This window comes from Eretmochelys imbricata, chromosome 14, assembly GCF_965152235.1.
Source record: "Eretmochelys imbricata isolate rEreImb1 chromosome 14, rEreImb1.hap1, whole genome shotgun sequence".
Lineage (NCBI taxonomy): Eukaryota > Metazoa > Chordata > Testudines > Cheloniidae > Eretmochelys > Eretmochelys imbricata.
The window spans coordinates 33,494,598-33,517,187 of NC_135585.1; the positions used below are offsets into that span (position 1 = coordinate 33,494,598).

The 22,590-nt window shown below is 50.0% G+C and overlaps 1 protein-coding gene across 1 annotated transcript; it reads right to left on the bottom strand.

The window, feature by feature from the left end:
- Positions 1-1,443: 1,443 nt before the first annotated feature.
- LOC144274352 (E3 ubiquitin-protein ligase TRIM39-like) lies at positions 1,444-22,543 on the bottom strand. Its single transcript, XM_077833116.1, is given in 7 exon segments — positions 1,444-1,883; positions 1,886-2,002; positions 8,770-8,873; positions 8,962-8,984; positions 9,910-10,140; positions 10,849-10,944; positions 22,118-22,543. Coding segments are annotated over 7 exon segments (1,437 nt in total).
- Between the last annotated feature and the right edge of the window lie 47 nt (positions 22,544-22,590).

The window sequence follows — 22,590 nt, forward strand, 5'->3', positions numbered from 1 at the left end:
TGGAGTCACATGGGCAAGTCACATGTCCATGCATGACTCAGTTTGCAGGCCAACACCATTGTTTACGTGTTAGTTTGAACATTCCCAGGAAAGCTCAGATGTGGATTGGCGTCTCCCAGAGTCATTGTCAGTTACGTGTTTCTTGATTGGGCAGTTACTGAGAATAGTCCTTTCTCAAGAAGCTGACCAAAAGCTTCACTGAGGCTACTTAAAATCAAAACACACTGAGATACAAGTACATAGCCAATATTAATAACATCAACTACAAAAATGCTACACACATACAGACAGCATAACCATAACCAGAAAATCATAACCTTTTCATAGACATCTCACACAACAACCTTTGTACAATATTTGCTGCAAATATATAACAGTGGTTGCAACAATGATCTATGCAGTCATAGTTTACGTCAATAATGTCACATAAGGAAAAAATGGAAAAGCTTAAAGGAAACAAGTAACCCCACTCTGTGGCATGGGGACGTCACAACCAGAGTCGCTGGAATTTAAGGGCTGTTCACAGTCTGTTCCTCACACGTCCCAGGCCTCCTGCCCAGGCCCTGGCTGTGCTGCAGGGATGCTGCGGGTCGGACACTTGCTCTGGCGGTGACCGATGCTGGGGAGAAGGTGGCAGGACCCATCTCCCCAGCATCGGCCCCCACATCAGGGTTATGGTTTGCTGCCAACTCTGGCCTGCAATGCCTTTTGGCTGGTGGGGTCTTACTGCACTGGGCCCACTGCCCAGGGTCCTCCTCGCTCTCCCCAGCTGCTCTCCCGACTGCTCCAGCCCCAGCCCCAGCTTCACTCTGCCTCATCCCCAGCTTCACTCTGCCTCAGCGCAGCTGCTGTTCTGCCTCTGGTGCAGATCTCTAGGCTGCTCCTCTGGCTCTGGCTGCCGTGGCTCTGCTCCCAGCACAGCGCTGAACCCTGGGCTGCTTCTCTCGGTCTGGCTGTTGTGGTTCTAGTTTGGCCCCTCTGGGCAGACAGAGGATGGGACCCCGCTCTCCTTACTCCCTCATTGGCCTGCCTGCTTTGTCAATCAGGCTGATCTGGAGCATTTGCCTCTCCCCATTGGCCCTGGGGACTGTCAGTCCAAGGTCTTTGGTTTCTCATCTGCACTTCTCCTTTCTTTTGTTACTGGGAGAGAGCCAACCAAAAATCCTCATTGAGTTTCAGTAAGGGGACAACAGTCCCCCTTACATCAGCAACAGCAGCCACCCCTGACATTGTGTCTACACACATCTCTGCCTCTGCATGCCCACAACCCAGCAGCCTACATCCCCCCTCTGCCCCTCTCCTCTTCCCTAGCTCACAGGCTTGGTGCTGGGAACTGAGGGGGAGGCGGTGACAGGCAGATGATTTCCCAGGCCATCCTTATAGGAACACACCTGGGGGCTGGTCAGCGCTGGGAGGGGACAGGCTCCTCCATGGGTGTCACTGTCAGGAACAGAGATTCCCTCCAGCCTGAGCTGGGACTTGGCAGATTATCAAGGGAGATGTGTTTCTAAATCCCTCTTTGTAACCAGTATAAAAATAAGGGTGGAGCGTCCCAGAGAAAGTGTCAGTGAAAGTGAAGAGATGGGACTTGTCAGTCACATTGTAAAATGAGACCTCTCCTGCCTCATAGTCCAGGAAAATCCCTACCCAGCTGGGCCTGACGCTCATGGACAGTGGAGTCAAATGGGAGGTGAGGGCCTTGTATTCCTTATATCTCAGACACACTGTCCAGAATCCATTCTCAGGTGATAGGTAAATCTTCCCCTTCCTTGTCACAGATTCTGTACAAACCCCCAGAGTCCAGTTTGTTTTGTCTCCCACCTCCACCTCCCAGTAATGCCTCCCTCCTGTCAATTTGTTAAAGCCCAGGAAACGGGATAAGTATCAAATCTCTTAATATTGTCAGGCAGATCCTGTTGTTTATCTTCGTATGTCACAGTTTTCTGATCCTCAGACAGGATGAGGCTGGGATGAGCCGTGTCTGGATCCAGAGTCACATCCACTGGGGAGAGAGTCCACAGAGTCAGTGCTGGAGGCAGGGGCTGGTCACTGGGATCAAAGGGAAATTAACCTGTGTCCCCATTAATTGCTGTGACACAAGGTTGCTGGCCATTTAAGGGGAGTCAGGGCCCCATCTAAGGCCAAGGGGGCAGGGGAAGGAGAGGAGATGGAAAGAGGGGCAGGTGCTTGTGAGGGACATAGGAGAGGGGAGGAACAAGCACCAGGGAAGGGGAGCGGATGGGAAGGGAAGGGGGAGATCTCCATGGAGTAGTGGGAGGGACGGGGCAGGCATCAAGGAATCAGAAAGGATAGGAGGGGAGAAGTGGGGGTTGCAGAGAAGAGAGGGATAAAGGCTGGCAGGGGAAGGGGACAGATGTCAGGGAGGCAGGGGGGGAAGGGCAGGCTGCAGGAACAAGGGTGGTGGTGGTGAGGGAAGAGGAAAGACAGGTGCCAGGGGGCAGAGGGAAGGTGCTCAGGGATGGGGCAGGAGGTAGGAATTTGGGGCAGTAGCAAGGGACCTGGAGGGGCAGGTGCTGTGGGAGTTGCAGAGAAGGGTGGATGCCAGGGGGACATGGAGGACATTGAAGTGGGGTCTAGAGGCCACTCAGGCTAGTTCCCTGTTGTGCCAGGCACTGCACAGACAGAGGTGGATCTTTGCTTATGTCTGAGTGACTGAGGAGCACAGATCCCAGTGACTGCACAAAAGGAGCTTGGGCCTAAGTCCCTGGTTTCAGCTCCACTGGGATGTGATCTTTTAAAAGTCATGGAAGACAGAAGAGATTCCAGAAGACTGGAAAAGGGCAAATATAGTGTCAATCTATGAAGAGGGGAATAAGGACAACCTGGGGAATTACAGACCATTTAGCTTTCAGAGTAGCAGCCATGTTAGTCTGTATCCGCAAAAAGAAAAGGAGTACTGTGGCACCTTAGAGACTAACAAATTTATTTGAGCATAAGCTTTCGTGAGCTACAGTTCACTTCATGGGATGCATGATGGAGCAAATAATTAAACAATCAATTTGCAAACATCTAGAAGATAATTAGGTGATAAGTAACAGTCAGCATGGATTTGTCAAGAACAAATTGTGTTAAACCAACTGGATAGCTTTCTTTGACATAGTAACATGCCTTTGGATAGGGGGAAGCGGTAGATCTGGTATATCTTGATTTTAGTTAGGGTTTTGAAACTGTCTTGCACAACCTTCTCATAAACAAACTAGGGCAATACAACCTAGATGGAGTTACTATAAGTTGGGTGTGTAACTGGTTGAAAAACAATTCCCAAAAAGTAGTTATTGTTGGTTCACAGTCAGGCTGGAAGGGCATAATGAGTGGGGTCCCGCAGGGATCAATTCTCGGTCTGGTTCTGTTCAATATCTTCATCAATGATTTAGATAATGGCATAGAAAGCACACTTATAAAGTTTGCAGATGATACGAAGATGGGAGGGGTTGCAAGTCCTTTGGAGAATAGGATTATAATTCAAAATGATCTGGACAAACTGGAGAAATGGTCTGAAGTAAATAGGATGAAATTCAATAAGGAAAAATATAAACTTCTCTACTTAGGAAGGAACAATCAGTTGCACACATACAAAATGGGAAATGACTACCTAGGAAGGAGTACTGCAGAAAGGGATCTGGGGGTCATAGTAGATCACAAACTAAATATGAGATACCAGAAAAAGAAAAGAAGAACAGTGTTACTCTGTTATCTCATGTTTCAGCCTAGCAGCCGTGTTAGTCTGTATTCGCAAAAAGAAAAGGAGTACTAGTGGCACATTAGAGACTAACCAATTTATTCAAGCATAAACTTTCGTGAGCTACAGCTCACTTCATCGGAATACAGACCTCTCTGGGTGGAGACACTTTCACACTGGCTCAGGAATCGGTGCTAGGAGATCCCACTGACCAGGAGGCCGAGGGCTCTCACTCCCCTGCCCTGGGGAGTGAAGGGAGGGACTCTCGGGCTGCTGTTCTTCATCCCAGAACGTGCTTTGTGTGTATAAAAAGATCTTCTACACTTTCCACAGTATGCATCCGATGAAGTGAGCTGTAGCTCACGAAAGCTTATGCTCAAATAAATTGTTTAGTCTCTAATGTGCCACTAGTACTCCTTTTCTTTTTGCGAATACAGACTAACACGGCTGCTAGGCTGAAACATGAGATAACAGAGTAACACTGTTGCAAAAAAAGCAAACATCATTCTGGAATACATTATCAGGAGTGTTGTAAGCAAGACTTAAGAAGAAATTCTTCCGCTCTACTCCATGCTGATTAGGCCTCAACTGGAGTATCGTATCCAGTTCTGCACACCACACTTCAGGAAAGATGTGGACAAATTGGAAAAAGTCCAGAGAAAAGCAATAAAAATGATTAAAGGTCTAGAAAACATGACCTATGAGGGAAGATTGAAAAAACTGGGTTTGTTTAGTCTGGAAAAGAGAAGACTGACAAGGGAGATGATAACAGTTTTCATGTACTGTACATAAAAGGTTGTTACAAGGAAGCGGGAGAAAATTGTTGTTCTTAACCTCTGAGGCTAGGACAAGAAGCAATGGGTTTAAATTGCAACAAGGTCGTTTTAGGTTGGACATTAGGAAAAACTTCCTGACTCTCAGGGTGGTTCAGCACTGGAACCCCTTGCCTAGGGAGGTTGTAGCATCTCCATCACTGGAGATTAAGAGCAGGTTGGACAAACACCTGTCAGGGATGTTCCAGATAATACTGAGTCCTGCCACGAGTGCAGGGGACTGGGCTAGATGACCTCTCGAAGTCCCTTCCAGCCCTATGATTCTATTAGTCTATTCTATTATTCTAAAACTCCTGCTGACCCTGTTGGCACTGAAACTCACTCAGAGCCTAAGGTTGTGCAGTAAAAGTTCCCTCAGTGCCTGTGTTTCTCCCATCTCACCATGCACACAGCTAGCTCCTTCTAGGCATGTGGACGCCTATCCCCTGCCTGAGCCCCACCATGATCAACGGACTGGAGAAGACACATTTTCAGTCACCTCACTCGTGTCCCAGGCCCAGTTTGGTAGGTGTGCTCAGGGGCTGTCTATCAGATCGGGTCCCTCAGGCGAGGTCACAGAGAACAGCCGGTGGGGAAGGGCTTGCCTCATAAATTTTAGCCTAGTGGTTAGGATGTGGGGGACTCTTGGTTTAACTCCACCTCTGCCAGAGGGTGAGAAGGGAATTTGCATAGGACTCAGGACAGTGCTCTACTCACTGGGCTATGCTGATGAGGGGTGTGCCTCAGTCTCTCCTGTTGACGATGTTCCAAGGTGGATAAATAATTAAAGAGTCATTAGAGCAGGGGCACTAGCTCCTTGCTCTCCTACCTCACAGATGGGTGCCCAAACCACCAAGCTGTAGACTCATTCTCAAATTCACTCTCTGGTCCAATGACCTTTAATTATTTAATCCACAGTGCAACAGCTTCAACAAGGGAGAGTGTGGAAGGCCCAAAACAGCCTCTCTCATACCCAGAGGGTTAAGGTAACTCACCTGAGAGGTAGGTGATCCCTGTTCAAATCCTTATCTCCCCCCAAGCAGATGGGGGAATTGAACCAGGATCACCCACATCCCAGGTAAGTGCTTTAAGCACAGGGCTAAAAGTTATAAGGGAGGCAGCACCAACTGAAACTCTTCTGGCTGTTTTGTGCGGCATGAAGAAGGCATCCAATTCATTCCCACAAGAAGTGGTGTAGGTGTCTAAGCCGCCTGACTCCAGTCGAGGTGTTCCCTTTTGTGGCTGACTAAGCAGAGGTAGATACCCGTCTCCGTGAGAGTGACAGGTCTTAGCAGACCCCCTTGTCATCAGTATCTCCCATTGGTTAGCTAATGTAATAACTAGCCTAGTGTGCTGGCATTTGTGAATCACAGCCTGAGACGCCAGTCTCTTACCATTCGTTCTGCAGGGAGCCTGGACACCTAACTAAGGCTTTGTGAGATGCAGTGTTGTTCCTGTGATTAAATATTAGGCACTGGAAATGCTCAGCATCACAACACCTGTGTCTCTTTGGGGATCCGGGCCTTTGGGTTTAAAATACAAGACATTTCACAAAGCCAAACACTCTATTTTCTCCCTGTGCCCGGCCAGATTGGCCTGCAATGTCCAAAGTTTTCTTCCCAGGCTGGAGCGCACTAAGGAAAAATTGCAGGTGGGAAGCAGTTTAATTTCACAGTCAGAGGGGGTCAAGATCAGAGTTAATATGGGAAGCATCTCCATAGTTTTGAAGTCACAACCACAATCAAAAAACCCTTGCTCCTCCCTTGGGATCTAGACTCCCCAGCTTTACCAGCAGAGTGTGTGAGTCCCCTCCATGGAGATCTCTGTGTCGTGGCACTGACATGCTGCCCGGTGAGTCTGTAGGGCTCGTCTGCTCCTCAAACAGCTGCTCCAGGATGGGGCTGCCCAGACACTCCCCACAGAGTTTACAGGCTCCGCGGGCCCCGACGGGAAGAGGTTTCTCTGAGACCCTGAGCTCTGACAGGTTTCAGAGTAGCAGCCGTGTTAGTCTGTATTCGCAAAAAGAAAAGGAGTACTTGTGGCACCTTAGAGACTAAACAATTTATTTGAGCATAAGCTTTCGTGAGCTACAGCTCACTTCATCGGATGCATACTGTGGAAAGTGTAGAAGATCTTTTTATACACACAAAGCACGTTCTGGGATGAAGAACAGCAGCCCGAGAGTCCCTCCCTTCACTCCCCAGGGCAGGGGAGTGAGAGCCCTCGGCCTCCTGGTCAGTGGGATCTCCTAGCACCGATTCCTGAGCCAGTGTGAAAGTGTCTCCACCCAGAGAGGTCTGCGCACCTGGCAAATACACAGATGTTCCCTGCTCCACTCATGCGCCCCAGGGCTTGGCCACAGGAGAAAGCATCACAGGGTTAATTTAAATCACTTTGAACACTGCTGTAGTGATCCCGGAGAAAACCCCTGTGTGACTGTCTCAGTGTCATGCGGACGTGACTCATTGGGTTTAACTTTGTGGCGGAGTGCTCTCCATAGACTCCGGTACTCCACTTCTTGGAGAAGAGTAAGGGAAGTCGACGGGATGCCACAGTGCAGTGAAGACACCGTGGTAAGTCGACCTAAGCTATGTCGACTCCAGTTACGTTATTCACTTAACTGGAGCAGTGTAACTTGGGTCAACTCAAGTTGCAGTGGGGGAGGTTTAGGATGGATATTAGGAAAAACTTTTTCACTAGGAGGGTGGTGAAACACTGGAATGCGTTGCCTAGGGAGGTGGTGGAATCTCCTTCCTTAGAAGTTTTTAAGGTCAGGCTTGACAAAGCCCTGGCTGGGATGATTTAATTGGGGATGGGTCCTGCTTTTGAGCAGGGGGTTGGACTAGATGACCTCCTGAGGTCCCTTCCAACCCTGATATTCTATGATTCTATGATTCTATGATTGGGATAGTGTAGACAAGGCCCTAGATGTGACACCCATGGCAGCAGCAGGGCAGAAGCCTGGGTGACTGCACCTGGCTGGAGAAAGCAACTGCAGGTGAGAGAGAACAAAGGTACAGTCTGACCCAACCCAGATCCAGGAAGGAGGGCTGAGGACTCAAGGAGAGGGAGGAGTTAGAGTAAGAGCCGGGGCTGAAACCGAGCAAAGAGTAAGAGCTGGGGCTGAAACCGAGCAAAGAAATTATCTTATTTTGACGTTTATTTGGACTCAAAGTAGATGCCAGCAGGGGACTTTTGTCTCAGACCTTTTGGATTGTAATTTAAGGAGTGCTGAAGAGGGGAAGCTGAGGGAAGGCACTTGTTGCAGGGTCACCATGAGCCAGCTTGGGGGGCGCGGTTCATGGTCCTACCCCATAACGAGTGCAAAAGTGGCCCCTGTTTAACTGAACTGTTACCACTTCCCCATGCAGACAGAGCCTCACTCTCTGCAGTCTGTCTGTGTGGGCCCCTCACTACAGTGTCTGACCCCAGCGGAGCCTGTGTCACTGAGTGAGAACCTGGAGTGAACACTGAGCACAGGGTGCTGTGCCTCCCGCCTGATTCCCAGAGTCCCTGTTCCAGCTCTCAGGCTGCTCCTGCTCCCCAGCAGCCTCCAGCTCCCCAGATCTCAGGCTGCATCTGCCCTGCACCATGCCCTGGGGGTACAGAGTCCCCTGCTGGCTGGATGCTGAACTGAGGGTGATGCAGGGCCCAGTATGGAGCCAACACGGTCACTACAGTACTCTCTGTCAGACCCAGAAAGGCAAAGGACAGGCCCAGGGACTGGGCGGCCCCACACTGGGACCCTCACACCAGCTCCCCCTAGCATTTGCTGCTCCCCATGCTGAGCCTTGTCTGCACTCAGACTAGGAGCCCATCCAGGGCCGGCAGCCCCTTGTTCTGTCTCTGCAGTGCCTGGCTCACTCGTGGGCACTATATCAATAATGACTCTTACTGCCCAGCCCCTAAGGGCTGCATGACAGTGAGGGGCCTTACCCATTGCAGATGGGGACCCTGGGGCATGGGGAGTGTGAGGTGCTCGGGAGAGGAGCAAGTAGGCGGCACTCGGGAGAGGGACGAGCAGGGGGCGCTCGGGAGAGGGGGCAGAGAGGGGCAAACAGGGAGGCTCAGAAGAGGGGGTGGGCGGTGGAGCCTCGGTGGGGTAGGGCCGCAGTCTGGGCACTGTTGCCCCCACTTCTAGGGAGCTTCTAGTGCTTGTGTGTAAGCCACCCCAAATGGAAGACTCACACATTGCCTGTGTCAATTCTCCTCCCCACCCACATGTAAAGGAAACCCAGGACAGTAACTTTCACTGACCAGTGAATCTCTCCAGCATTTCCTTCATGTCAAGGCAGATTTTATATACATTCTTCAGGGCAGGAGAAACAGCTTCTGGATCCTGGAGTGTCACATTCTCACTCCTGTGAAGAAAACGTCTCATCATCACTTGGCTGCTCTGCGCACACATTGCTCACAGGAATAGAAGGAGAAATGGAAATGGGAACACACCTGATCAATGTGCTTTTCACATCCTGAAAGGAGACAGAGAGTCAGAGAGCTGGGTTAACACCACATGCAAAAATCCTGAGTGACTTTCCACACTTGATCAGAATTAATTCACAACATTTAACACATCAGGGCCAGACTCTTTTGTGCAGGATATTCAGCAGTGATCGCTGATTTCAGGTGCCCCGTTTACCCTGGTTCTGATTCTCAAAGGAGCTGGGTGTCATGTGACAATGGCGAAGAATGTGATGTTTTGTGAACACTGAACAAGGAGCTTTGTTGGAACAAAAGCAGCAACATCCCTAACGTGCCTCTGTCTGTCCCTCCACTTCCCTGTAGAGCTTCCACCCAAACTGTCTCCAGTCTCCCTCCTGTCCAGCTTCCTGCTGCAAATCTAAGGAGACAGTGCACAGATCCTCACCCTGAGCAGCTGCAGCTCTCATCACTTCAGCTGGCGTGTGAGTGCTCAGCTCTTCCCAGTATCAGGCCCCAGGTGTCTCAGGCTGGCACCCATTGATGGAGGCCCCCAGCATGAATGGCTAGCGATGAGAGTCTCGACCCTTTCATTTCATTAATTTGAGAGCTCACTCTGGGTTGTGGCTCCCCCTTCTGCCCCGCCCCCCCACCCCCCCCTCCCCGCATGGCTCAGAATCTCTGCTCATCAGCCACATTGGGCCAAGATCCAGCAATCACAGAAGGAACCACATCAGCCCCCTGCTCCTTCCGTTCCATCCCTTTGACCGGCAAAGCCCCCGTTGCATCTCCCTTTCCCTCTAACACAGACTGTGCGTGTCAACGCTGACAGGGCCTCATGCATGGGCCTTTGTTTGTGTTGGGAAACTGTCAGACCAGGCACTGGAAATAGGATTTGTCACTAATTCCTGGGATCTAGTCACTGACTGGAGAGTTTAATGCTGCAGGGGTGGATGGGGAGAATGTTAACAGTCCCACCTTCAGCAGCTCAGCAGCTGGTTGCTGGCATTTCTCTTCTACTTCTGTGATCAGCCGCTGCAAAGCGGCACTCTGCTCTGAGAGCTTTGTTATATTGTCCTGTAGTCTCTGCAAAGTCTCCATCTCCTCCTCCGCCAATTGCTGCAGTAGCAGCTGCTCTTCCTCACTCAGAAACTGGTGCAGTTTCTTAAATTCACACATGATCAACTGTCTCCGATGCTCTACTTTTTCCTTTAGTAAAAAATGGAAAAGGAACAAAGTCCAAGAGTCAGAACTGGGCACATGGCGTGCCGAGTCTGCCTCACAGATTAGGGAGCAGGGCTGCTAGAGTCATGAGCTGCAGGGATCACGCACATGGGAAGGTTTTCAGTGTAATGGAATTGCAAAATCTCCTTCTTACAAAAAGTTACTTGGTCCCACCCCAACCATTGCCCCTGTATCCCCTTCCCACCTTCAGCCTCTCCTGCTCTGTGGGACGGGGGGTCTGAGCAGCAGGGCGGGAAGACTGTGTCCTTTGTCCTGAAGATCCCAGTGATCTCACTGGATTAGGGCAGGCAGTGACCCCTTGAACACTGATGCTTGAGTTGGAGCATCTGGCAACTCCCTAAAACCACTGTCCTGCCCCAGAAGACTCCTGTGGTAAGGGGAATCTGGGGGTTCAGTAGGGGGTCAGATCTGGGGAGCATAGGGGCCAGTACCAGAAGACAGTGATACATGAAGGGTAGCGGTCAGTGCCTGGAGGCAGTGGTGCGGGGGGAAGGGGGGAGAAATGGACCAGCACACAGAGGCAATCGTATTGGGGGGGAGGAGACAGGGGGCAGCAAATGGGGCAGCCCTTTATGTACCTAGGAAGAGGGAGCTCTACCTGCTACACAAGCTGAGAGACCAGGCTGTCCAGCAGCACATGTCACAGCTCTGATTGGCTGCCCAGACACGCACCTTCCACACTGTGGTTTTCTCCTCCTCTTCAGATGTCAGCTCCAGGGCCTCCTCCAGCTCCAGCCTCAGAGGGCCCAGGGCTTCCTGGAGTTTCACCTGCAGGGGCACCATGTGTGATAGCCATTAATCTGCACATCTGATGGGTGGAGATTGCAGGAGGCAGGGCCAGATGAAACAGAGGCACTACAAACCCATGTCTAGGCCCCAGCTACTGGAGTTATGTGATAAAATCAGGCTTTTGGCTTTCATTAAAAAGAGAATGTTTCAAACCCTCTGGGTTGCAAAGAAAATATTCAAAACATGCCCCAAATGTGACAGATACAGCGATTCCTGCCTGAGTCTGTAGAGAGCCTGAGCCCAGTGCCATGAGAGGGGACGGCTCCATGTATGTGTATGGAACATTGACACCAAGCCTCACTGCTCTGGGGGCCAGCCAACCCCTCCGCAAAAAGAGGGGCTTTGTGTGGCAGCAGGGGGTAGGTCATATGACTCAGCTCCCCCATCCAATCATAGACACCTTGGCTAATAGATGGGGGGGGGGCTCCCTGACCCTTTTTGAGTATCTCTCTCTTTCAGTGGGAGGGAGAGGATTCTTGCTGTTGATCCTGTGGGGAAAAAGGACCCCCAGCCCCTGGGATTCCCAAGGGGAGGGAGCCCCCAGCCTCTCCTCCTGCCTGTCTAAATAGGTTCACAGGCCCCACCCGCAGCAGACAGCCCTTGTGTGGGTGGCCTCTTCCACAACCACTGCTAATGGGGCCAGGGCCGCGACAGGGCCCCTTGTCAGCATGTTGCGGCTGGGGTGCCTCAGTCCAGCCCTGTGAGAAATGCACATTTCAATAGCAAAGCCAGGAGAATAACCTGGGCAGAGGCAGCAGCGTCAGAGTGGCATGTTCTGGGGCACTGTCTGGCTGAGACACTGATCCTGGGGGAGACTTTTCCCCACTTGTCTGCTCTGCTCCAAGATTTCTCAGAAACGGAGGCGTTTAGCTGAAGTTTGAGGACACTGAACCAAGCTGCAGCCTTTCAGAACTGAGTGCTCACCTGGGCAGGGGAGGCTTCAGAAGGGAGATGAATGTATGTTTATGGGCATTACCAATCAGTCACCATTGGGCCAAGGATCTGGCCCCTTCTTGTGGTGTGCTGTCCCTTTAAATGTTTGAGCACTCCCCCCTCCCCAGTGCAAAGCCTCACTTGCACAGTTTCAGTTTTTCAGCTGACAATAAAACCACCAGGGCAGAAGCTGTTTTTCTATCAGCTCGCTTTTAGTGTAAGGGGACTATTGTCCCCTTACTAAAACTCAGTGGGGGTGTTTTAGTTACTAGGTCCCAGTATCAAAAGAAAGGGGAAGGGTCGATGGGAAATCAAGACCCTGAGACTGACAGTCCCCAGGAACAATGGGGAGAGGCCAATGCTCCAGGTCAGCCTGATTGACAGGGTGGGCAGGCTAATCAGGGAGTCAGGAGGCCAGGGGGGTTCTGTCCTCCATGTGAGCTGGAATTGCCTGGGTCAGGCAGAGTGGGGCTGTGCTAAGGAGAAAGCAGGGGCCTGAGCTGAGCTGGGGAGCAGAGCTGGGCCAGATCCAGAGGAGCCAGAAAAGCAGCGCAGGAAGCAGGTCGGTGCTGGGAGCAGAGTCACAGAAGCAGCCCACAGAGCAGACCTGTCCTGGGGGGAGAGCTGCAGCAACCAGAGCCAGGGGGTCCAGAGAAGCAGCCCAGGGAACTGGAGGCAGAGCAGCAGCAGCAGCAGTGCTGAGGCAGAGTGGTGGAGCTGGAGCTGGGGCTGGAGGAGTCCGGAGCTGGGTGTGGTGAGCAGCTGGGGAGAGCGAGGGGGACCCTGGGCGGCGGGCCCAGTGCAGGGAGATGCCCCCAGCCAAGAGGCCTTGCAGGCCAGACTTGGAGGGGGGATCGTAACCCCGACGGGGCAGATGACACTGGGAAGAAGGGTCCTGCCACCTAGAGCGTGTGGCCACCTCCAGAGCAAGTGTCCTGCAGCATCCCTGCAGCACAGCCAGAGCCTGGGCAGGAGGCCTGGGATGTGTGAGGCACAGACTGTGAACAGCCCTGACATTCCAGAGACGCTAGTTGTGACGTCCCCATGCCACAGAGCGGGGTGACATGTTTTTTTCCTTTAGCCTTTCTCATTTTTTCCTTATTTTTTAAAATCGATTGCTGTTTAATAAATTGTATTTGCTTTGAACTGTATGTAATGATCAGTGGGTCAGGGAAGCATCCAGTGTGGAGAGAGCACCCCGGAGTGGGGACACCCTAGTCCCTGACCTGAGTGACCACGACAAGGTTGTGGGTTGAGCCCCCCAGCCTTGTTGGGGTCCCAAGGACTCTGCCACACAGGAGAGTGGAAGGGGAGCCTTCACCTGCTATGAGGGTCGATTGCTAGCAGAGAGAGCACAAGCGCAGCCAAAGGCAGAATTCTGCAGTTTGCAGTGTGGACACACAACCAGCGGGGGGGGCATGTCGAGCACAGACAGTGCAGTAACAATGGAAGAATTTCTCTGTGGCAGAAAAGGTCATCCAGGAGGCTTGAAGAGCAGGAGAGCAGAGAAATGGCACCTTTTGTGGGCAATGATGATGAATTTGTTGAAAACTAAAATCACAGGTGGTGTGCCTCAAATTTTTTGAGCAATTTGTAGCTTGCAGGGTAATTTGTAGTTTCCCAACAGACAACGAATTTCAATCTTGCTGACAGTGACTGGTCTGAAGCCATATGGACTGCCACATGATTTATTGTCTCCAACTGTGCCAAGAACTGCCAAGTATGCCACAATTACTGCCACAATGTGGGAACACTTTTCTCCTACATCATCAGTGATAGCAGAACAATTTCAGTTCCATCAGCAAGATCAGGGAACTGGAAAATCAGTAGCACAGTTTGTTGCTTCTCTAAGGATGTTGTCAGAGCACTGTCAGTTCAGACAAACATTAAGTGATGCCTTGTATGACCAATTTATCTCTGAATTATGCAATGACCAGGTTCAGAAGACGTTACTGACTATGTCACTGTTTACATTCAAGAAGGCTGTTGAGGTGACTGTTGCCATGGAAACTGCAAAGAAGGATTTTCTGGACATTAGTATGAACTGAGGAGTTCATATTCTGAATTAGTGAGACAGAGGACCATGGGAACATGAAGAATTTCCATGGGGCTATAGTGCACAAACTACACATGCGGAGATGGATTACTGGGCATGCCAGATCATTTGTTAGAACTGCCAGAAGAGAGGACACATCGCTGTGACCTGTCACACAGTTCAGAGACCAGCAACACATAGTAACTGTACATCCAAGAAGACACCTATGAAGACTGAACCTAAGAAATGATGGAAGTTGGGAATTCATAACGTGGAAAAAGACAAGAGCTGTAGGGACACTGATCAAGATTTCAGAGTGGTAGCCGTGTTAGTCTGTATCAACAACAAAAAAAACCAAGGAGTACTTGTGGCACCTTAGAGACTAACAAATTTATTTGGGCATAAGCTTTCGTGCATGCATCCGATGCAGTGGGTTTTAGCCCACGAAAGCTTATGCCCAAATAAATTTGTTAGTCTCTAAGGTGCCACAAGTAATCCTGGGTTTTTTAAATCAAGATTTAGCACTTCATGTTTTATCAGAAGCTGGAGTCAAGGATGGCATCTGACTGAAGGAGTTCCTACAAGAATGGAGCTTGATACTGTTTCATTGATTTCTGTATCTGCCTATCACTAGATATTGCCACAAGTTCCTCTGGAAGAAACGTCCACTTTAAAGACTTATACTGGGGAAAAATTAGTCCAAAAAAGGGATATGCCAGGTAAAAGTTCAACTAGATGACCAATCAGTTATTTTACCTTTTTATGTGATTGAAGGAAAGTATCCACCATTATTTGGAAGATCTTGACTTGAGAAGCTCAAGATGAATTGGATCAAGATCAAAGTGATCACAAAAGTACCTCAAAATCTTCAGGAAATACTGGACAGACATTCTAAAGTTTTTGAAAGAACTTAGGCAGATAAACGTCTCAGGGAAGCTCACTGACAGCCAGCCAAAATATTGCAAGCCCAGAGCTGTGCCTTATACTCTGAAGCATCTGGTGGAAGTTGATTTGGACCATTCAGTGAACATTGGAATCCTGTCACCAGTTTCACACAGTGAGTGGTCTACACCCATTGTACCAGTGATCAGGAAAGACTCAGTCTTAATATGTGGAGATTTCAAAGTGATGCTTAATCCAGTTTTATGTGCAGATTAGTAACCACTACCTCACACTGAAGATTTATTAACTACTTTTAGTGGTAGACAGTGTTTCAGTAAATTGGATTTGCTCAATGCATACCTACAAATGGAGATTGTGAGATATTTGCAAGATGCTGGCTCAGTCAACACACAAAAAGTCTTATTTTGTTATAAAAGGTTGCCTTTTAGTATCACATCAGCACCTGCCCTGATCTAGAAAGCTATGGATGAGATTCTGAAGGGACCGAATGGAGTTCAGTGTTACTTGGATGACATCTTTGTTACATGAAAGGATCAAGGGAATTATCTGTGAAATTTGGGTTCTGCTTTGACACATTTGGAAGACCATGGACTAAGGATTTTTCAAGACAATTGTGAGTTTTTCAAATCTTCAGATGAATACCTTGGATATGTAATTGATGCCCTGGGCTTAAGGAAATCGCCAGAGAAGAGGAGATGGTTCTTGAAGCACCACTGACAGAGAACATGTCACAGTTATGTTCATTCTTAGGACTGCTTAACTGCTGCAGTAAATTTCTTCCTAATCTGGTGACAGTTTTGGCATCTTTAAGAGTGTGTGCATGCATTTAATGAAGTAAAGAAACTGTTGACGTTCTAATGCACATTGATGTTTTGATTCCATTGTAAGTGGTTTGTGATGCTTCACCATATGGAGTGGGCACAGTTCTCGCCAACATTTTTCCTAATGGTATAGAGAAACCAATTACCTTTGCACCACAAACACTCGTCACTTCTGAGAAGAGCTATGTGCAAATAGAGCTAAGAGCTCTCAGCATTATCTTTGGTATTTGGCTGTTCCATACCTACCTATATGGTAGACTAGTGGGTTAGCAGGGGTCCCTCTCCTTCTGGGTCAGTGGGAGGCCACTCCGCCTCACTACATAACTGAGCGTCACCCACAATCAGGGAATTAGCAGAGCACTACACAGACTATATGGCTCTGGCCTGCAGTCTGGGCAGATCCACAAATGAGTCTCGGGGTCCCAGACCCCCAAGTAGGGCGGGTCAAGAAACTGTCTATGCCTCTGGCCTGCAGTCAGGGCAGAGCAGCAAACAATTATGAGCCCAAGCCCTTGGTCAGGGTGGGGCAGCAAGAAGTCTGTGGCTCTGTGTAGAACGGCAAGAGGGTTGGGTATCCGAGCTCCAGCAGATGGCCAACAAATGCAGGCCTCTTGGCCTAGCAAGGGGAGACTGCCACCTCAGGGGTGAAGTGGCAGCGGGGCCCAGGCCCACCCGACTCCATCAGGCCCCGACCCAGGGCCCTAACAGTGGTGGAGTATTCCACCACTGGGTCAGCAGGGAATCCAGTTGCAACTCGCTGAGCAGGTCTCCGGCAGCAATACAGCCAGACTGGGGTCGGCTGCCTCTGGGCCACTTCCTACACTCCCCGTGGGGTGTACTTGGATCCGCGGGTGGTCCTCCAGTTTGTTGGGGTAGAAGTCCAGTGCCAGTCCCAGCGACTCCTCAATGCCTTGGTCAGTGCATGGCTCCAGAAGCTCTGGTCACTCCTCAGCTCAGCAGCGGTCCGCTGAAGTCTCCCAGCTCAGGAGAGGTCAAGAGGCATCTGTCTCCTTCAGCAGCTGCAGCCCAACTGAGCTCCAGGACCAGCCCTATATACTTCTTGTCCCACCCCCTGACTTCCAGTGGGAGGGGTGAGCATGGTCTGGCTCTGCCCACCTGAGTTTGGAGAGTGGTCCCTCTGCCTCTGGCTCAGTGAGAGGCCACTTCGCCTCACTACACACACACACCCCTTAAGTCCATCTGGTCTTCATGGCTGCCATCCTGACTCGCCCCAGAAAATCTGTGTTAGTGTTATCCTTACCTGCTGAGCGTCAGACAGTAAAGGCAAATTGCAAATTGCTGGAGGATGCGATACCATCTCATCAATCTGGCATTGGTACTTTTCGTGGTATTTAGCCATTTTAAGGCTTTGTGGTCGGTGATCAGTATGAAAGGGAAGATAGTATCTGAGGGTGTCGATAGCCCATTTAACAGCCAGGGCCTCCTTCTGTATAACTGAATAGTTACATTCTCGGGGCGGGTAGAGCTTCCCACAGACATAGAGGGTGGGATGCTCTTCTCTATCCAACTCCTGGGAGAGGGCTGCCCTGAGCCCCACCTCTGAAGCATCGATTTGGACCAGGAACTCACAGTTGAAATCGCGGCTGAAGAGCACGGGTTCCCTACACAGGCTTTCCTCGAGGGCTCAGAACATATCTTCACATTCTGCTGACCAGCGTACCAACATGGGAGGTCCTTGGTTAAGAATGCCATGCGGGGTGCTGCAATGGATTCAAACTGGGGCACAAAGTGTCAGTAATACCCAGCTAAGCCCAGAAACTATCATACATGTCACAACAAGGTACACACCTGATGGATCAGCCGGGAAGTGAAGTTGGTCTCTTGATCCATGAGAATCTCAGGGGGAAGGCCCACACAAGAGAATACCTTCACCAGTTCTGCTGCGATGGAAGTGTGCCATAGTGGGATGGCCTCGGGAAAGTGAGTGGCATAATCCATCAGTATGAGGCTATCCTGGAACCCCGCATTACTCTTCAGGAGAGGGCCCACCAGGTCCATCGCAATTTGCTCAAAGGGATCCCTGACCATGGGTAAGAGGATCAAGGGTGCTTTCGCCACCCTGACGGAGACAGCTAGTTGGCACTCAGGGCATAAGGTGAACTAGACCTTTATCTCCTGATGGACTCCAGGGCAGAAGAAGCATGACAGAACTCAGGCCAGGTTTTTCTCTTGTCCCAGGTGGCCAGCCATGGAAATGTCGTGGGCAAGCTTCAAGATGGCCTTCTTATGATCGTGGGGGACAACCAACTGGGTCCAGACTTCTGAGTTTGGGAGTTCTGATTAACATGGTAGAAGTGATTGCCTGTCAGCTTGAATTGGGTCCATTGTGCAGCCCTCAGGGGATCAGTCACGGCTCGGTTGACCTGGCCTACCTGTTTGTAGGCCCAGCTCAGTGTGGGTTCATCCCTCTGGTTGCAACAAAAATCTGTAAAGGGGGGTCATCATGGGACTCTCCACAGGGAGGCCCAGCATCATCATTGGGACTGGGGGCTCATCAGGGTGTTCCCCTTGGGGTTCTTCAGCCTCCTCCTCTTCTTCCGAAGAAGGCTGTCAAACCCCAGCCAGTCTCATCCCCGGATGACCAGATAGGTGAGGTGGAAGCCAACTCCAGTGTCAACACCCACATCAGTCTGTTAATGGTCAGAGAGATTTAGGCACTGGGATATGATTTTACATCCCTATGGATACATTGGAGGTGTATCTCTCAACATGCTTGTGTGGGGTCAGGGGCAAATTCCTGCTGGATGAGGTTTTGCCTACGGCCTGAGTCTATGAAGGCTGTGACTCGTTTTCACCCAAACTTCACCATGGTTGTTTGCTGGCCTGAGACTCTCCGGTATAGACTTGGCTGAAGATGCAGTCCATCTTGGGACACTTCCATTGTAAGTGCCCAAGCCGGCTGCAGGAGAAGCAGGGTCCAGGCTCTAGTTGCCCTGGCCAGGGGATCACCTCTGAGGGATTTGGGTTGTGGTCTTGTCAGCAACGTCGGAGCATCTGTGCCACATGGGCCCAGTGGTTGTTTGCTGGGCCTATCGTCATGGGTTTGGATTCGACCATGGGCTCCTTCGGCTTGGGCTTCCTTGCTGGGCCAAGGAGCATCAAACTGGGCGTTGAGGGGGCTCAGGCTCCTGGCCCAATAGCGTTCTCAGTGGCCAAGAAGTCCTCCAATAAGGTGACAGCCACACTAAATGTTGTGGGTCAGTGCCGGAGTACCCAAGCCCTCCCTTGGGGCAGGAGGACATGAACAAACTGCTCTAGAGTGATATGCTCAGCGACCTCACCTGCTGACCACTGCTCAGGGTGCAGCCATTGCCAGCAGAGGTCTTTTATCTACTGGACGATGATCTGCAGCCTTTAGCCCAATTTTGCTGGCGCAAGGTCTCCAGCATGATGTCCAAGGCATCTAAAATGGGCAGCTTCATGCATCCATAATCTTGTGCCTCATCAATTGGGAGGCCCCGATAGGCGATCTGGGTTGCCTCAGTCAGGTAGGGGGCCAAGAGTGCAATGGGAAACGTAGGGGGATTCATTGTGCCCCTGGGAGGTGGCCCACTGGGTCCAGGCAGCAGGGTTGCAAGCTGTTGGAGACACTGTTGCTGCTCCTCACGGTGTTGGGCCCCCAAATCCCAGAACAGTTGCTGTTTGGCCCCCAGTACCTGTACTAGTTGCCGTTGTTGCTGGAGTTATGACACCTACTGCTGCTGTTTGCTCTTGGCTTGATACTTAATGAGTTTGTCAAGCTCCATCTCTCCCATTAGGAATATCTAAGGCATGGCATATGCAGGACCTCTTACTGCAGGGGTCAGGTTGCTGCCCACATTCTCCACCAAGCAGGTCCTTCCTGCTCTGGGTCAGTGGGAGGCCACTCTGCCTCACTACATAGACATATTACTTTGCAGATGGATCATTGCCCTTACTTTCAATATTTGGACTGAAACATGGAATTCCGTCAGTAGCTACTGCTTGCATGCAATGATGGGCATTGCTACTTTTTGCTCATTCCTGTACTATTCAGTTCCATAAAGGGACTCAGCATGGCAATGCTGATAGGCCATCACACAAGCCATACCCAACCTCTCATTTACCCAAAGAAACTTCGGATGAAATGTTCTCTCTCAGCTTGATGAATAGGTTACCTATTACTAGCACAGGCATCAACAAAGAAACTGCTGCAGATGATGTGCTTTCTCTTGTGAAGGGAATGGTACCACAAGGTACAGGGTTCGATTATAAGAATCCGCGGTTTACACAATTCATGTCATGTCAACATGAATTATCTGTGAATTACGGTTGCATCTTATGGGAATTGTGAATGCTCATTCCAAAATCAGTTCAATCTCAGGTTTGGAAGCTCTTCACAAACCATCTTAGAATCGTACAGATGAAGGCCATAGCCTGGAGTCACATCTGTTAGACGGGATTGACAAATTGTAGCACTTCATCTTCTTCCAATACCTATGTGCCAGCAAATTCAACATGATCCTGGCCAGGTTGTTCAAATACCTTGGTTGTGGACTCAGACACACTGGACACTTAATCACGTGGACTTTGCCAGATTTTTAGAAGGTTACATGTTTTTGGTCTTAGTCAAAGCCATTTGAAATGACCAGTAGTTTTCAGCATGACTTCTGCTACTACTGCTAAGATCATTGGACATCTTCGCACCTTGTTCAGATAATTTGGTTTACTGTTACAGTTAGTGAGTGACAATGGACCTCAATTCTGTTCTGCAGAATTTCAGAGGTTCCTAGCTTCAAATGGAATTCAGCACATATGCTCATACTATCCGGCTTCAAACTTACTAGCAGAACTCTTTTTGTACAGACACTTAAGCAACCCTTAAAAGCAACAAATCTATTCTGAGTCAGAGACTGGAAAATTCCTTGCTCATCTACAGGCACGCACCCCATACTACTACCCAGGAGCCAACGGAAACTCTTTGCTTGAAGCAATCTTTGCGTCCCTGTTGGGACCTGCTACATCCTGATATTGCCGCAGTTGTAGCCAAATCCCAATCTATGCAAACTGATTATGTGAGATGCATCATCATTCTTTTCAAGTTGGAGACTTAATGTGGACTCGCAACTACAGTTGTTGAGAGAATGGGTGCCAGGAGAATTTGTAAAATGCACAGGACTTGTATTGTTTTTGGTAAAACTAGCCAATGGTATTTTATGGAGATCACATATGGACCAGTTGCAGCCTCAACAAGTGCCGAAGTCCGGGGATGTCCCAATAGGACTTTCTGTTCCTCGATTGAATCTCCTTCCATTACAACTCCTAGTCTTAATGACTTGTTAAGAGAAACTTTGGTACCAGATCCAGGTGATTGCATACCATATCCAGCTGATTCCTTACCACTGACTGTTCCAGTAGTTCAGGACACTGCCACACCACCATCACAAGAGAATACAATAACGAGCTCTGTACTTGAACTTATAAATTGTTTAGTTAGAGTGTTGCTATTCAACGGAAGCATGATCCTTTGCGATTTAAAAGTATGCAGTAGTCCACCTGCAATTGTTACTTAGGTTATACATTGTTTCATGTTAGCCATTTAATTGATAATGTATATGTGTCTGGAAAGTTTTTTGCAGCAGGGTGGACAAATGTGATGTACTGTTCCTTTCAATGTTTGAGCACTCCACCCTTTCCAGTGCAAAGCTTCGCTTTCATGTTAGCTTCTGCTGTGGTGGCTTTATTGTTCAGCTGCAAATCTGAAACTATCTGTCAGCTCCCTATGCCTGTCTATTGCCTTCTCTGCTAGTTCAGACATAACATTTCTCTATGTCCGTTCTCCCATTGCCTCAGCTCTCAGGTGATCCGTGTTTGGGGGAAGTCACTAATCTCAGGGCCAAAGCTACCTATTTCCCACACTGACTGGATCCCCTTCCTTTGTCTGTTCCCCACAGGCTCCACTTCTGCTCCATTTAGCCTCTAATCAAACAACTTCATGGATCTCCACAAGCCACATACACATCCTGCCTAGGCTGGGGAAAGCTGCACTGGGACATGCCTGAGCCTCCCTGGGAGACATCCATGTAATGCAGAATCCATGGTGCCACCTTCCTGATGTTGCAAAGGTGCCAACAAGCCCTAAACCCACTGTTTGAGCCAACCCGTCGGGCCTCACCCACACACTGAAGAGGGAAGGGCACAAGCCCTGGTTTTCCCCACTCAGGTTCTCTAAGGTGGCTGTGGTCACCTGGCACTGGAGGTGCAGCCTGGCAGAGAGATGGACATGGCTGGCTCCACTCTTCACTACCTGTCTGGGGGTTGGGGGAGGCAGCCAGACCCCTCACTGTCCAGCCTGGCAGTGCCTGGCTCCACCTCTCTTAAGCCATGTGAGTCCCCACTCAGCCCCCAGCAGCTGGTTCTGGAGAGAAGCACAATGGGGTCTTTAAGGGATTCCTTCGCCAAGAGCAGCAGTGATTCTCACCTTGTAATCCTGGGCAGCCTCCTGTATGGAGATCACAGCATGAGTGTGGTGAGTCTGGGACTGCCTGCAAACCACACAGATGGCTTCTCTGTTCTCCTCACAGAAGAGTTGGAGCTTCTCCTCATGTCTCTCACAAAGATTCTCCTTTTGCACATTTCCTGACTTTAACCCCAATAGTTTGATGTTCTTTACAATATTGGCGAGCTGCCTGTTGGGCTGGAGTTTCCATTCCTGGAACGGCGCTTGGCACTGGGGACAGGGGATCTTTGTGCCTGATTGAGGCTCCCCATGCTCACTGTACTGGATGATGCAGTATCGGCAGAAGTTGTGCCCACAGTCTATGGTCACCGGCTTTGTCAGGTACTCCAGGCAGATGGAGCAAGTGGCTTCTTCTAACACTTTCTCTATGGAAGGTGCTGAGGCCATGGCTGTCTGTGTCTTGTTGATGTCTGGTCCCCTTACTGCTTGGATCA